The sequence below is a fragment of the Phocoena sinus genome, chromosome 12 (genome assembly GCF_008692025.1).
Source record: "Phocoena sinus isolate mPhoSin1 chromosome 12, mPhoSin1.pri, whole genome shotgun sequence".
Lineage (NCBI taxonomy): Eukaryota > Metazoa > Chordata > Mammalia > Artiodactyla > Phocoenidae > Phocoena > Phocoena sinus.
Genome location: NC_045774.1, coordinates 22276824 through 22291391, shown reverse-complemented (window position 1 = coordinate 22291391; position 14568 = coordinate 22276824). Strand labels below are relative to the sequence as shown.

The 14568-nt window shown below is 40.1% G+C and overlaps 1 protein-coding gene across 10 annotated transcripts in view; it reads left to right on the top strand.

Moving 5' to 3' along the window:
* Positions 1 to 1826: 1826 nt before the first annotated feature.
* Positions 1827 to 14568, top strand: part of ADGRG6 (adhesion G protein-coupled receptor G6) — a 138433-nt gene continuing 125691 nt past the window's right edge. For 7 of the 10 annotated variants that reach the window (XR_004352535.1, XM_032651258.1, XM_032651257.1 and 4 more), the window contains exons 1-2: positions 1828 to 2538; positions 10198 to 10298. Coding sequence is in view for 9 of the 10 variants with exons in the window: in XM_032651258.1 (XP_032507149.1) it covers positions 2537 to 2538; positions 10198 to 10298 (103 nt within the window). In the remaining variant the exon portion in view is untranslated. Of the gene's footprint in view, positions 2539 to 2672; positions 2923 to 10197; positions 10299 to 14568 lie in introns of those variants that run through there. The other 3 variants (XM_032651255.1, XM_032651254.1, XM_032651252.1) reach the window with 3 other exon arrangements.

Here is a 14568-nt window from a genome sequence, read left to right as displayed (position 1 = left end):
AACTTCTCTTGAGACGGTTTGGTGTAATAGAGACAGATTTGAATTGCAAGACCTGGGTCCTAGCCTCTGGTCACTTGAATCTGTAGACCTGGGTCCTAGTTCCCAGTCACTTCCAGCTAGTTTGTACAGCTCTCACATCTCTGAGTCTCATTTCCCTGTCTGTAGTATGAGAGGACTAGACACTAGAACTTTAGCTTCCCTTAAGTGCTACAGTTCAATGTCTCTATTAATCATATGGTTTAGTCATCAGAGTAAATATTGATAAAAGTCACAAAAAGAACACACCCTGGATTTTCAGGCCTCTGGATTTGGTGGCAGTGTTCCAGCGTCCTTTTGCAAGTAGCTAGCTGTCTGCGTTCAAGTCCTGCTCTACTTCTTTTTTTCCACCCCAACTGTTCTCTATCAATAGCCAATCAATGCTATGTGCATTTTTGGGCACTTCTGTGTGTGCCCTGTGTGTGGATGCGTGTGCGTGCATGTTCACAGTTCAAGCCGGGCTGCTCTGGCTCTGGATGTGCATACAGCACTGGCATTCGGTTTTGCCTCCAGCATTTTCATGGATTAACTGGCAATTCCGAAGGGGAAGGGAACGTCTTTGAGAGTTTGAGTCCTTGTTTTTCTCTTCTCATTTCCAAGGAGGTTTGTCCAGATCCCTTTGCCAGGCAGCGACTCTATAGGAGCACTGGAGGCCAGGCAGTGGACTTTCCCTACTGAGTAACTGGATTTGCATTTGCAAATCAATCCTGCTGAATGTTATGTGAATATCTACTCAGCCCCATGTTAATATCCCTTCATTTTTTTTTTTTTTAAAGTGGTGCAGATTTTAAAAGGAAGCATGACTTACCTAGTCCTATCCCAGAGTCCCAGTGAAGCAGCAAGAGAGGGTTGAAGGAGGAGGATCCCAGGCCAAATTGTGGAGCAATCAGTTTGTCACTAGTCCTGCCAAGTTTTGGCTTTCACTGAATCCCTCTGCACCCACTTTCAGATTTCTCAGGCTGTTTCCACCTCATATCACAGCACAAATGCTTCTTTCCAAAAGCGATCTGAACAATCCAAACCAAGGGCAATGTCAAAGCTTTAAAGTGTTTCCACTCCTTGGGGTATTTAGATGTATTTCAACAGAAGACAAAATTCTAAGGCAAAAGGATGGAACTACACGTGTCAACAAATCAGTGGGAGAAGATAGCGGGTGTATTTCTGTGGAAGGCGCGGTGGTAAGCATAGGTATATGGCGACTGCCACCTGCTCAGCCCCCTCTTAAGGCTGGTCTTCATCCTTGGTTGGAGAGGGGGGGCTGAGAGACTCTCACCCCCTCTACCCCAGCAGAGACCAAGAGATGTGGTGATGGTATGGGGGGTCTGAGTGTGCTGTGAAGACAGACAGTTCTCACTTCACTCTGATTATTAGAAAGAAAAAGAAAAAAAGAAGGGAGAGGGGGGAGAGAGATGTAAGAAAAGGAAGGAGGAGGAAAAAAAAAAAAAAGCGACTGAAAAGTAAAAGAAAAGCAAGGCAGTGTCCCGGGAACCTGGCGGAGGGGTCCCGCGCAGACCCAGCTGGGCTGGCAGCGCAGCACCCCGGCGAGCAAGGAGAAGGTGCCCACATCCCCGCGGGCGTTCCGAGCTGCTCATTTCTCGCGAGGAGGGTCTCGCGGATTCAGGGCGCCCGGCTTTCGGGTGACCTCCGGGTCTGCCCCACCCCGCCCCCTTCCCCGGCTGGCAGCCGCGCCGGGCCCGGAGCCAGTGTCCCACTCCCTCCGGCCCCCGCAGCTTGCCCCTCGCTGCCAGTCTGGGGAGCGCCTCTCCCAACCCGCAGCGAGACTTCTCCCTCCTGCCCCGGGGCGGGATCCTGGGTGGGGCGGCTGCGCCCACGGGACGGTCTCCGCCGCCGAGCACCGAGGCTGGGGCCGCCCCAGGGCCGCGCGGGGCCCGGCCAGACGCCGCGCGCCGCCAGGGCAGCAGCACCTGAGCCCGCTGCCCGGGCAGAGCCTCGGCGCCGGAAGCGCGGACCGGGTGGACGGGCCCCGGGAACAGCCCGAGCCCGCGGCGGGGGAGGGGGCGTAACGAGAGCCACAAAGGGGGTGACCACGTGCCGCCGCGCGCCAGCGGGGCCGAGGACCTACGGAAACGGACCCCTTCACCCAGCCGCCCACCGCCCTGGGAGCACCCGGGGTACCCCGAGCACCCAGCACCAGCTCGAAGGCAGACCCAGCCGCTAAGCTTCAACGTTCTCGCCCTAACTTTCCTCCAACTTCTCTGTAAGGAGGAACCTGCCGCCCCGCCCGCCCCCTGGCCACCGCGATCCGCACTTGAACTCCGCGGAGCCGGCCGTCCACCTTGCGCCACCCCGAGCGCCGGCTAGGAGCGGCTGTCGGGAAGCCCCGATGATCTCTCCAGAAAGAGCGTGAAGAAGGCTTCGGCCGCCGCGTTCGGCCCAGGCGCCAGGGAGGCTCCATCGGGGAACTCGGAGCAGCAGAGCCGGGGAAGGTGGTGGAGCATGACCGCGCGGCCCCTGGGGACCTCAGCGCAGTGATGCCGACATGTAAGTCCCCCCTTTCAGCTCAGAATTCCTTCACACCTTTACCTGTGCCTCCCCCTTCCCCACCCCAAGGGCTTTGTAAGGACTTCAACCGCATTGACGGAATAAACCGGTTTGTCTTCCCTTGGCCCCTCGAGGCACTGAGGGGTGAGCTGCTGCTGCCTGCCGGAGCTGTGACAAGTGTGTGCCGCTGGCTTTTTTCCAGCGAGAGGTAAACCTCACGTTTGGGCGGCGTAAAGCATAATAAAAAGGGCAGGGCTTCAAGAATGGGGAAAAGGTTTTGGATTCAAATGAAACAAGGAATCACCCGCGCGGCTGCTCCATCCAGGGGCCTCGCCCTGCCAAGAAGCCGCTCTCCTGGATCATCAGCACCTGGGGGCTTGGAAGGTACTAGTATGCCGAGAAAATGTTGACTTTACACATTGCCACCCTTGACTGTAGAAGTTATTCTTGGATCTTTGGGTTATTTGAATGGTTTAAAAAAAAAAAAGCGCGCAGAAAAGGTTCACGGTGTACTTTGTAGATTAAAAAGTAATTAAAGAAGATGCCATTGAACGTGATAGGATCTATGATGGGTCTTGTATAGAAGTTGAAGTGGGGGGTATAGGGTGATGAAACGCTTAGAGAAACCTAATGGGTTTTGCCTCTGGAATTGTCATCCAAGTGGTGAAGTGCCTCAGAGCGACCTTGCCAAAGGGCCACCGAGCATCCCCTAGCCTTCCAGAATGGAAAAAGGAAGGTTGTTCTCTGAAGGACCAAGCTTATTATTGTGGCCAACTCAGAAGTTACCTTTTCTTGTAATATGTAATTTTCCCTCTGGTGTTTTGTTTAATCTTGGGCAGACATTTTACTCCCTTCCACTAATATACAAGAGTTTCTAGAAATTGATATTCGCCCTCCCTCCCCCACCTTCTGGAGCCTTATTTATTTCCACTTAAATTTCCTCTTTCAGTGTAATACCCGGGAAGAGACAAGCCCCTCAGGCCTTTGTCCATTCCTTGCACCGTCTGCCTCCCTCCCTCCAGCACACATTTTCAAAATAGGAAAAAGGGTTAGTGCCCAGAAGCCTAGAACTTGGCAGCTCTGTTCCTGGTAGTGAGCAATATAATTAGAAAGGAACCACTTATTTTTATTAAACTGCATGTGAAGTAATTCCACACCTGTGAGTTTTAAAGTTCCATTTACCCAGTGGAATTAGCAAGGTATAACCTGAAAGAATTTATTTTGGGATACAGCCAACAGTCTCATATAAGACTTGTTCTCATATACAGGCAACACATTTTGAATGAATGTGAGTTTGTTTTAAACTTCAGTTTTTTCTGAAAATATAGTAAGGTTTTTAACAGCAGATATTTGTCTAGCTTCCTTTCAGCTTTCCTAGGTGATTTAAATCTTATGGGGAAAAAACTACGTTACACATGAAGAAAATATGAATACCGGGTTTTAAAATAAAAGATGTGAAACTGATCAACAAGTGATGTAAAAAATTTCTGGCTATGAAATTAAGTTATATAGTTCATTTGAATCCTATATGATTAAAACAATCTTATGTCATTATATAGTTAAAGCATGAATATTTAATCACATAAAATTATGGAGTTTAATACCCTGATTTGAGTTTCTTTATTGAGCTATTTTGACAGAAAGTTTTTCCATTTCTTGCCAGATTATAACTGTTTCTTTTTTCCCTTTTGCTGTTTATAATTCATATGGAATGGTTTAAGATTATCTGATTCTTTTTAGATATTAGTATGTTAGAGTATATGGAAGTAATACCAACCTTTCCAAGGTAAAGGTTCCTACTATCTCGTTGAAAAACATTCAAAAGGGAAACATAAACTATATTATATACCTTTTAAATTTTAATTTTGATAGATTCAAATACACAAATTATTCAAGTATATTTTCTGCCTACTCCTGTGGATAGAGTATATACTGTTACACTCAAGTTCTGGAATTACAGACTTTATAAATATACTTTGGAGTTGTAGTGACTGCATATTTTTCTTACCCTAAGAAATTTAATAGATTTAGCAAGACTTGCATTAATTGGTCTCAAGCTGCATGAAGCTACTGTTCCATTTATGGCTTATATAAATTACATGACATTGTGCTTTTCCAATGTGAATGGTGAATGAGGCTATTGTCTCTTGGCTTATGGGAAATATTAGAAGCTTGTAGCTTTACTGCCCAAATAGAAGCATGTCACTCTGATTTCTGGAAATAATGATTTGAAAGAGAATCAGTTTATATATTAAAAATAAACTGACAACCACTTCCTTAAACCTAATCATTTTTCTGACTGCCCATGTCTTACAAGAGTTTACATCTCTGATGGGATGATTAAAAATTTCTTGAAACTATTTAGACTTTAGACTAAATAGGAAAAGACTTTGTTCAGTGTGTGTGGCATGCTTGGGCCAAAACTACATCTTTCCACTTCATTTCTAATGGGATGACATTATTACGTTACCTACATTGGATGACATTAAGAAGCACACTGAGTGACTGGGGTGATAACATTTAAAGGACATTTCAATCATAAGTAAAAATGCCAATAAAACTTGAGTGTGCTACTTGAGTGTCATCTTACTTTCCTTTATGAGCATTTCTCAGGATGAAATTATTTGGAATGCCTTAAGGAAAACTTTAATATTGCTGTATTGAAAACATTTATAGCAAATATGAACAAGGCTTAACATATTTAGTATTGAATTGGTTAAAAAATCACAAATCACTAGAAAGAAAAGTATTTATAATGGAAAACTATAGAAATGACTTGAATATGTCAATCTGAACAAAGGAAATCCAAATGAGACATTATTTCTTCTATCAAACTGGCAATGATTAAAGCAATAATACTCAGTAGTGATGAAAGTGTCATCAGATGAACACTGATACCCTTCAGTGTAAATGTGTATGTGTGTATTTAACTTTATTTAGAAATAGTTTTAAACCTACAGAGAAGTTGCAAAAATAACACAACAGCTGTATACTCTTTACACAGAAACACTTATTATAAATATTTACTCCATTCATTTTATCATTTTTCTTCTTCTCTTCTCCCCTCCACTGTCTGTACATACGTACACACACACACACACACACACACACACACACACACACACAAAATTTTTTTACTGAACCATCTGAAAGTAACATTCATCAGGGCTTCAGGGTTTACTTTTTTAATGAAATTTTAATTGGGTATTTGTTGATTCACATGCAGTTTTAAGAAATAATACAGAGACAGCCCACGTACCCTTTACCCAGTTTCTCCCAATGGTGACATTTTGCAAAACTAAAGTACAATATCACAACCAGGATATTGATACAATACATCTCTCATTTTCAGATTTTCCCAGTTTTACATGTATTTGTGTGTGTGTGTGTGTATTTTTCATGACTACCTTTTAATTTCATTTATGGTAAAGCCAGTTATGTACATTATAGGTCAAATAAGGGTCAAGACTTGTGCAGATTTGAAGAATAAATCTTTCCGCCTTTTTGAAGTGTGGGGGGGTGAACCCAACTTAATAAAAGACGTTACAATGAGTAATAGAATAGCACTTCTCTTTTTATTCATTGTTTAGGCTCAGGAACGTGAGCTTTAACCAGAAAATGAAACAAAATTGTAAGCAGGCTTGAATAAACCAAATTACTATTCTTTTTACTCTGGAAGAATTAAGGTATTCTCTGTGCTACTCCTCATGTCCCTTTCTGAAATGATTTGCCATAGAAATACAGTTGGTATATGGAGAATGAAGTTATTTCTGACTATTGCTGATATTAAGAGAATTAGTACCATGTTAATTTCTCCACCAATTTCAAAATTTCTTCACTAATTCCTCTTTGTGACTTTTAGGGGAGTCAGTAGGAGTAAAGAGATGGAAGACAGTAGGTTTTTTAGACTTTAATGCATTTGGATTAAATGACATCTACAAGGAGTCATATTGACATTTAAAACAATTCCTATAAAAGGGTTGAATTCTAAAGCTTTCTGACACAGGATTTAAGTATTTTGTATCTTGTAGCCTATATTCATTGAAAAGGAGAGTGAGTTTGCAGTAGAGTAGTAGCTTGTTTCTCAAAAAGGACAGTTGAGTTGGAAGGCAGGTGACACAGGGGGTCTTTTTGGCTCTGACACCACTGATTATGTGATCTTGGGCAAGTAGTTTAACATCATAGTTTTTTCATCTGTGAAATGATAGGTTTTATTGCATAACTTTTAGATTCTTTTCAGGTTATAGAAATCTATGACTCTTTCTACTTAAAAAATATTCTTATTCTTTTCAATAGAACTTTGAGGCCACAACTTGAGTGACACAAAATTGTACTGTGTTTTTTGTAGTTCCTGTTTAGAACCTTAGTAACCCTGTTCAGGATTTTCCATTCTTGTGAGAAAGTTGTTTAAATCCCAGGGATGTGTCTCTGCTAATTGGTCCCCTGAGAAGACATACAATGCTTTCCTTCCTCTGTTCTATTCTTAATTTATTTGTTTCTGTTCTTCAGTAAAGTGGATGAAAGGTGGCGTGTCATATGGTTTATGTTGGTTACAAGTTCTTGCCCTGTCTTGGGTTCCTTTTCTGTACAAAGTGATGGAGTCCTGAGAACTGGAATGCATTAAGCCCTTGGTTGTCCTTTGCAGCTCTTGTCTGACAGGATTGCAGGCAGCTTTTATAAAATAGCTTCAGGAGTGAATATGGAATTCCTAAGTGTCAGAACCTTTTATAGCAAAAAAAAGTTGCACAAGCACAAGAAATAGTATTGAGTGTCGCCAAACTAATGAACATCATTCCCTGAGTATTGTTTAGAGAGCACGGGAACATAAGAGGAGGCCACTATTCACATATTGATAACGGAGGATTGTCATGCGCCACAAAGATTAAGAAGCTAGGAGTTCTCCTGGGCTGATACTTCCTTCTATTAATATCTATAAGGCTGGCAGCCAGGCTTCACTGGTTTGCCCCTTTATTCCTCTGGGCCTCAGTTTCCTCCTCGGTGAAATGAGGAGGTTAGACTTCATCTTTGGTCCTTCAGATGATAACTTCTTTGAATATATAATTGTTCTTTTGTTTCAGAAGTACACTCATTCATCCCCAGCATGAATGGGAAACACCTCATTCACCCAGCATCAATGGGAAATGGACCCATTCTTCCAAAAAAGTGAACTTTCCATGTGACAAAAATTTACAGGCTACCCTTTTTAAAGCGCTCACTAAGTTCCATGCAATGTTACATCTAGTTCTTTTTGGTGGATAATATTCTATTTACAGAAGAGAAAATAGGCTCAGAGTTTAAGTACTTGACCCTGCCCCCAAAGCACACGGTAAACAGAAGCACCAGGATGTAACTACGTGCTATTCCAGAGTTCACATCCATTATTATTATGTTATTATTAATGACTCACTATAACATCTTGCTTCTTGTAAACAGTAACACTGATTTCAATTTCAAATATTTTGGATGGATGGATTTGAAAACATAGCTTCCATACAAAAATCCTCTATTATTATTGTTTTTAAAAAATTTTTATTGGAGTATAGTTGATTTACAATGTTGTGCAAAAATGCTCTTTAGGACGTAGCCTTTTTCTCATGTAGAAATTCCCCTGGGAGCTGCGTGATGCTGGAGCTTGTAGTTTGGTGAATATAAAAACATGTCCTGAATATCAGATACTATTTTAAATTTCTGTAATAATGGCATACATGAATAATCCATTTCTTCTCTGTTCTAAGTGGATCCCAGAAGTAGCCACAAAGTCAATAGATTGGTTTTGGCTTATAACATTGATCCTATTATCTGTTCCTGGTTCAGTCCTTTCTTTTGGTTTTGCTGTTGACAGAATAACCACACTTATATTAGAATGCTCAGGATGGTAGTAAAAATAAAAATAGCTAATATTTATTGAGTACTTGCTGAATGTTAGGCATATTTCTTAAATGACATGATTTGATTTAATCATCCAGCTGCTCCATAGACTAGATTCTATTGTTCCTATTTTACAGGTGAAAACTAGGAGGCACAAGGTGGTGAAGTCAATTTTCCAAGGGTTGCATAGTTCATAAGTAGCAAACCCAGGTCTGTCTGACTCTAGATCTTGTTCTCTTTGTTACTTAAGTAGTCTCTAACAGTAAAAGACAGATTGAAAATGCAGGCTTAAGGCAAGTGCAAGAATCAGTTTGATGTCTATTTTTGCTTATTCAAGTATTTCTCTTACACCTTTCTGGTTTTCTATTTAGTATTATACATTTTATTCCAGATAAGCAACCTTCAGGAAAAAAGGTATTACTGTGGCCCTAAAGTATCTTATTAGTTGCTCCTCTTTTTAGAAATAAAATGACTCTTGATTACCACTTACAATCAAAGTAACTCTCTTTGGGGATTTTAAGATCTGGAGGTTTCTTACTGCTACTCACCTGTTCTTCCTGCCTCATCACTCTTCTGCTCAGCAGTTCATCTGTGGTCCCTTTTTGTGACTGACTTTTGCAGCTGCTGCCCCCTTCAGTGGTTTGCCTTTTTTGATAGGGCTGAGTCAATGAAAAGTATCACACCACTGTCTGAAGCCAAGATAATATGTATGTCCCCATCTAAATCATTAAGTATAATTTTGAGTTTAAAGATGACACTGTTGGACTTCCCTGGTGGCGCAGTGGTTAAGAATCTGCCTGCCAATGCAGGGGCCACGGGTTCGATCCCTGGTCCAGGAAGATCCCACATGCCTCTGAGCAACTAAGCCCGTGCACCACAACTACTGAGCCTGCGAGGCACAACTACTGAGCCCACGTGCCACAACAACTGAAGCCCGTGCGCCTAGAGCTGGTGCTCTGCAACAACAGAAGCCACAGCAATGGGAAGTCCACGCACCGCAACGAAGAGTAGCCCCCCTCACCGCAACTAGAGAAAGCCCGCGTGCAGCAACGAAGACCCAACACAGCCAAAAATAAATAAATAAAAATTTTAAAATGTCTTTAAAAAAGTGAAACTCTTGTACGGAGAATTATTTGAGAGTTTTCAAAGCAGCACCCCTCCATCTAATGTCATTTATTAGTTTCTATAATACTTGGTGTTTACTAGCCATTTAAAAACTTTGATAGCTATTATTATATATAAAGAAATTAATCTTTTTAGAATGTTAGTGCTTCTGTACTTAATTTTAGGGGAAGGAAGAAAGTTTGGGCATTTTAATTTAAATATTTCCATTTGTGAAGCAGCAGATGTTATAAAATGAAAACATTTCCCTAAAGCCTAAATTTCTGGGAGATTATAGAAGAGGTTGATAAAAACATCCTCTTGCTACTCAGATGGGCATTGACTGGTGATGCTGAAGATTGATGCCGAAATTGTTTTTTTTTATAAGTGATTTTTATCTTGTATTATCTGAATACTTCCCCATCTTCATGAAGAAATCGTCTATTATATATTGATTGATAAGGAAGGTGCCACCAAGTGACAAATAAAATGCATGGATTTTTTTCTTTTGCCTAATTAGCTTAAAGGGGATGCTTAGCTTATCATCTTCAAAGTTTCTTTTTTTTATTTGGAAGCAAGGCTGAATCTGAAGGTTCCTATTTTCCAGTACCTGCTGGAAACCTACAGATTTTATTGACCGAATGCTTTACTGAATCTAAGTGTCCTGACTGTTGCTTTTTTCCATGACAGGATGTTTCACTCAGGCCGAATGTGGAGCTGTCATTCGAAATGGAAGCCAAGTTCTCTTTTGTTCTTATTTGCTTTATATATTGTGTATGTTCCTCCCTCAGGTAAGTAAGACTCTTTTTCTTTCAAACTCAGAATTTAATAATGATTACATTGCCTTCAGTGTAAGTGTGCCTCTAATTTGTTGACGTTTTCTGTCTTTACAGGCTTTTTCTGTCCATGGCCTCTCATTCCTCTTTAATTATGTGTGAATTCTATTACTTTGATCATTGTTTTATTTTCTAATGAGTGTATTTCTTTAATCTTAGCTACATTTCTTTTAGTTTTATTTATCTCGCTCATATTGAATGATGAGATAGCTACATATCTGACATTAAAAATGTGCTAGCTGTTTCTTCTACGGTTGAATAAATATACAGTACTTAATTCTCTCTCTTTTCGAGTTTTCATTCAATTCTTTATGAAAAGTAAAGTATAGGCTTTGCTATTTTTATTTATTGCCAAGTATCAGACAGGAATTTGAAATTAAGTTTTTAGATCATGAAGGTTATTTAGTTGACTTAAAATGCTGTGAGAAAGTTAATTTTAATTACAGTACATTTGGAATGAAAATATTTAATTTTTAAAAAGTACAATTTTTTTCTCAACTTTGACATAAGACCTTTTTAGCTGTTATTGAAAGCCAAATTTTTCTATAAACAGCTAATTATATGAATGAGCCAATAAGAACTTGAGGAATGTGAATGATCTTTAAAAGTTATCTGGTTTTGTTACTTGAGCAAACTACATTTTTCTTAAGCCCATTTTGTTTTACACTTTTTATTTTTTTTACTGTTGTCTTTATTCAGTTTATTATATTTTCCTTTAGAATGAAGTCATTACTCCTGAAGTCTTATGTATTGATTACTTGGGATTTACTCAAGATTTTATACATTCCATGTTTATAACATACCTGTATGCTATTATAAATAATGCATTTAACAAATCTGGAAATAGATTATCTGCTAAAATTGCTAATTCATGGATCAAGATATTTAACTAGTGTTCAATATACAAATACTTTTTTCCCAAGCCATCAGGTAGTTTCAGCTACTTACTTGGGAAATCCCTGGTACTTGTTTACTGGCTTCAAAACAAAATAGATCTTTGAGTGGTTTTTTTTGGTGTATTTGTTTCAATTTCCTTATAAAGTCTATCTTTCTGTTACTTTCATTGCCAGAAAGAGGAAGCACACTTGTAAAGAGATCTGAAAATTATATATACATTAGATTTTTATCATGTACAGTGTTGAATTATTTCTTAACTTTCAAAAGTGACCCTCCAGGAGCCAATTACATGATGTAAGATAAATTATGAGATTAAAATTCATTTTTGTTAGGTCATAGCATTTGTAAATTTTCAAGACTTCTTCAAACCTTAAATTGGGACTTTTTATTTTAGATGTCAACATTTTATTTGGTATATGCACCTTCATTATTTTAATCATTTGAATAAATGAAACACATGTGTTTAGACTAAGTAAATGGGGTCAACTGGGCTGAGACTAGGATGGGGCAAGGGAAGCACCTGGGATGTAAAATTTAAGGAGGTGCTCATTCGCAAGGGCATGGGAATCAAAGTACTTAAATGTGTTTTTAAGTTACTGTCTGACACAAGAAATTTTTTTAAAAAATTTCTTTTATTACCCCACATGGTGTGTGCACCACCTAAGGCTTTGTGACAGATAGTTACCTGTGTTTTCTCATGAAGCCAGAATGTTTTGTGTCTATATATCTTAAATATGACTCACTTAAAATGCTACCACCTCCCACATGAATATTTGAACTCACAGAAATACATTAGGGGCTATTATTGGCATTTTAATATCAAAATTGTGCCTTATAAGTAACTCGGTGTAGGGTTTGTTAAAATAATGCATATTGAAACTTTAGCTATATCTAATTTTCAGAGTTCTATCTTTCAATCATGGTGTAATACCACTATAGTTTTGAAGAACATCTGGTGCTTAACTGTGATTTATGTCTCTGTATAGGCAATCTTTGACTTCTTTCACTTCTCTGGATGACCCCTAGGTGATCTCATTGAATCCAGTGGCTTTCAGTGACATCTTGATGCCAGTGTCTCCTCAGTCTTTATCTTTGTACCCGGCCCCTTCTTGGACCCAGAGTCATTTCTTGGGTTGCTTATTCTCATACACTTGGATATATAATAGTCCTCAGACTTCACATGTGTGAACAGGGTTCTTTTTTTTTTATATTAACTTTTTAAAAAAAATTATTTATTATTGGCTGCGTTGGGTCTTCGTTGCTGCATGCAAGATTTCTCTAGTTGTGGTGCGCGGGCTACTCATTGCAGTGGCTTCTCTTTGTTGCGGAGCACCTGCTCTAGGCTCACAGGCTTCAGTAGCTGTGACTCGCAGGCTCCAGAGCGCAGCCTCAATAGTTGTGGCACACAGGATTAGTTGCTCTGCGGCATGTGGGATCTTCCCGGACCAGGGCTTGAACCCATGTCCCCTGCGTTGACAGGCGGATTCTTAATCACTGTGCCACCAGGGAAGCCCTGAACAAGATTCTTGATTCCTACCTCCGATCCTCAAATCTGCTTCACTCTCATGCATTACAGTGCATCCTACTATCCTGCTAGTCTCTCCTACAGTCACTATGTTTCAGATACATGTCCTTTCTATTCCTTAACCATGCTTTCTTAGTACCCTCTTCTCCCTAATCCACATGCGCCTGGTTCTTTTTTGATACTCAGGTCTTAATTATTACCATCTCAGCTAAATCTGCCTATCCCCCAATTCAAAGGAGTCCCCTTATCACTCTCATTTCACCCTTTAGGGATAATCTATTGATTTTGGTTACTCTCTTGGTTGTTAGTATTTTGTTAATTTGACTGCTGTAGCTGGGTTAGAGGGGTGGCCAAACCTCTTGTTGGTTAAGCTTGACACTTAGTTCAGATGATTAAAAATTAGGATCCTGTAGTTTAATTCTGATAATATCCACAATTTAACTCATAAAATAGAACTGCAATGTTAAATCTTCTAGGTAAGTTAACATTTGTAGTTTCGTGGACATTTACAAAGCAAATAGTATACAACGTTTATGCCCTTTAGAATTTTAAAAAGTAGTATAGAAACAGAATACCTTGTCTCTTGATAGGTGATGAATATAACTTTTTTTTTTTTTTTTTTTTTTTTTGTGATACGCAGGCCTCTCACTGTTGTGGCCTCTCCCATTGCGGAGCACAGGCTCCGGACACACAGGCTCAGCGGCCATGGCTCACGGGCCCAGCCGCTCCGCGCCATATGGGATCTTCCCGGACTGGGGCACGAACCCGCATCCCCTGCATTGGCAGGCGGACTCTCAACCACTGCACCACCAGGGAAGCCCTGGATATAACTTTTAATAAGAACTATAGCAAAATAACATTTGAATATTTAAACCGGTCCCACAGAAGTACAAATTGCAAAATACAATTGTTTTTTACCCACTAGCTTGACAGTATTTAGAAAGGTTGATAGCATCCAGTATTATTAAAGTTTAGGTAAAGAAGACACACTAACACTGTTGGCTCTGTCTTTTGGGAGAGTAATTGGGCAATATTTTTTTAGAGTAAGAATGTGTATTTTCTTTGACATATCACTCCCACATGTACGCATCTATCCTATAGAAATAAAACCCATAAATATATAGAGAAATATGTACCCATATGTTAACTGTAGCATTGTTATAGCAAACAATTGGTAAAGACTCTGATTGTTCATCAACAAGGGAATGGTTGTATAAATTATTTTATATTCATAACATGCAATACTGTGTAGCCATTCAAAACTATGTATATTGGCTTGGAAAGATAATAAAGTTAAGTTAAAAAGCAAATTACAGAACAATATAAGATTATCCTAGATTTGTAATAAGCTGTACTACAAAACTGGGATTATTATGTGTGTATACTTTTGTGTAAGACTGTATAAACATTAATAAAACATGGAATGATACACATCAGGTTTTAAAATGGGTTATCACAGGGGCGTAAAGTGGATTATCTCAGGGTGGGAGTGAGAAGGGGGAAGGTGATGGAACTTAATACAACTCTGAATGATTTGCCTTGTTACAATGAACACGTATTACTGTAGTAATTTGGGAAAACAAAAAATCCTAATAAGATTCTTTGGTATTAAAAAAAGAAGCCACATTAAAAAAACTGCCAGAGGGCTTCCCTGGTGGCGCAGTGGTTGAGAGTCCGCCTGCCAATGCAGGGGACGCGGGTTCATGCCCCGGTCCAGGAAGATCCCACATGCCGCGGAGCGGCTGGGCCCGTGAGCCATGGCCGCTGAGCCTGCGCGTCCGGAGCCTGTGCTCCGCAACGGGA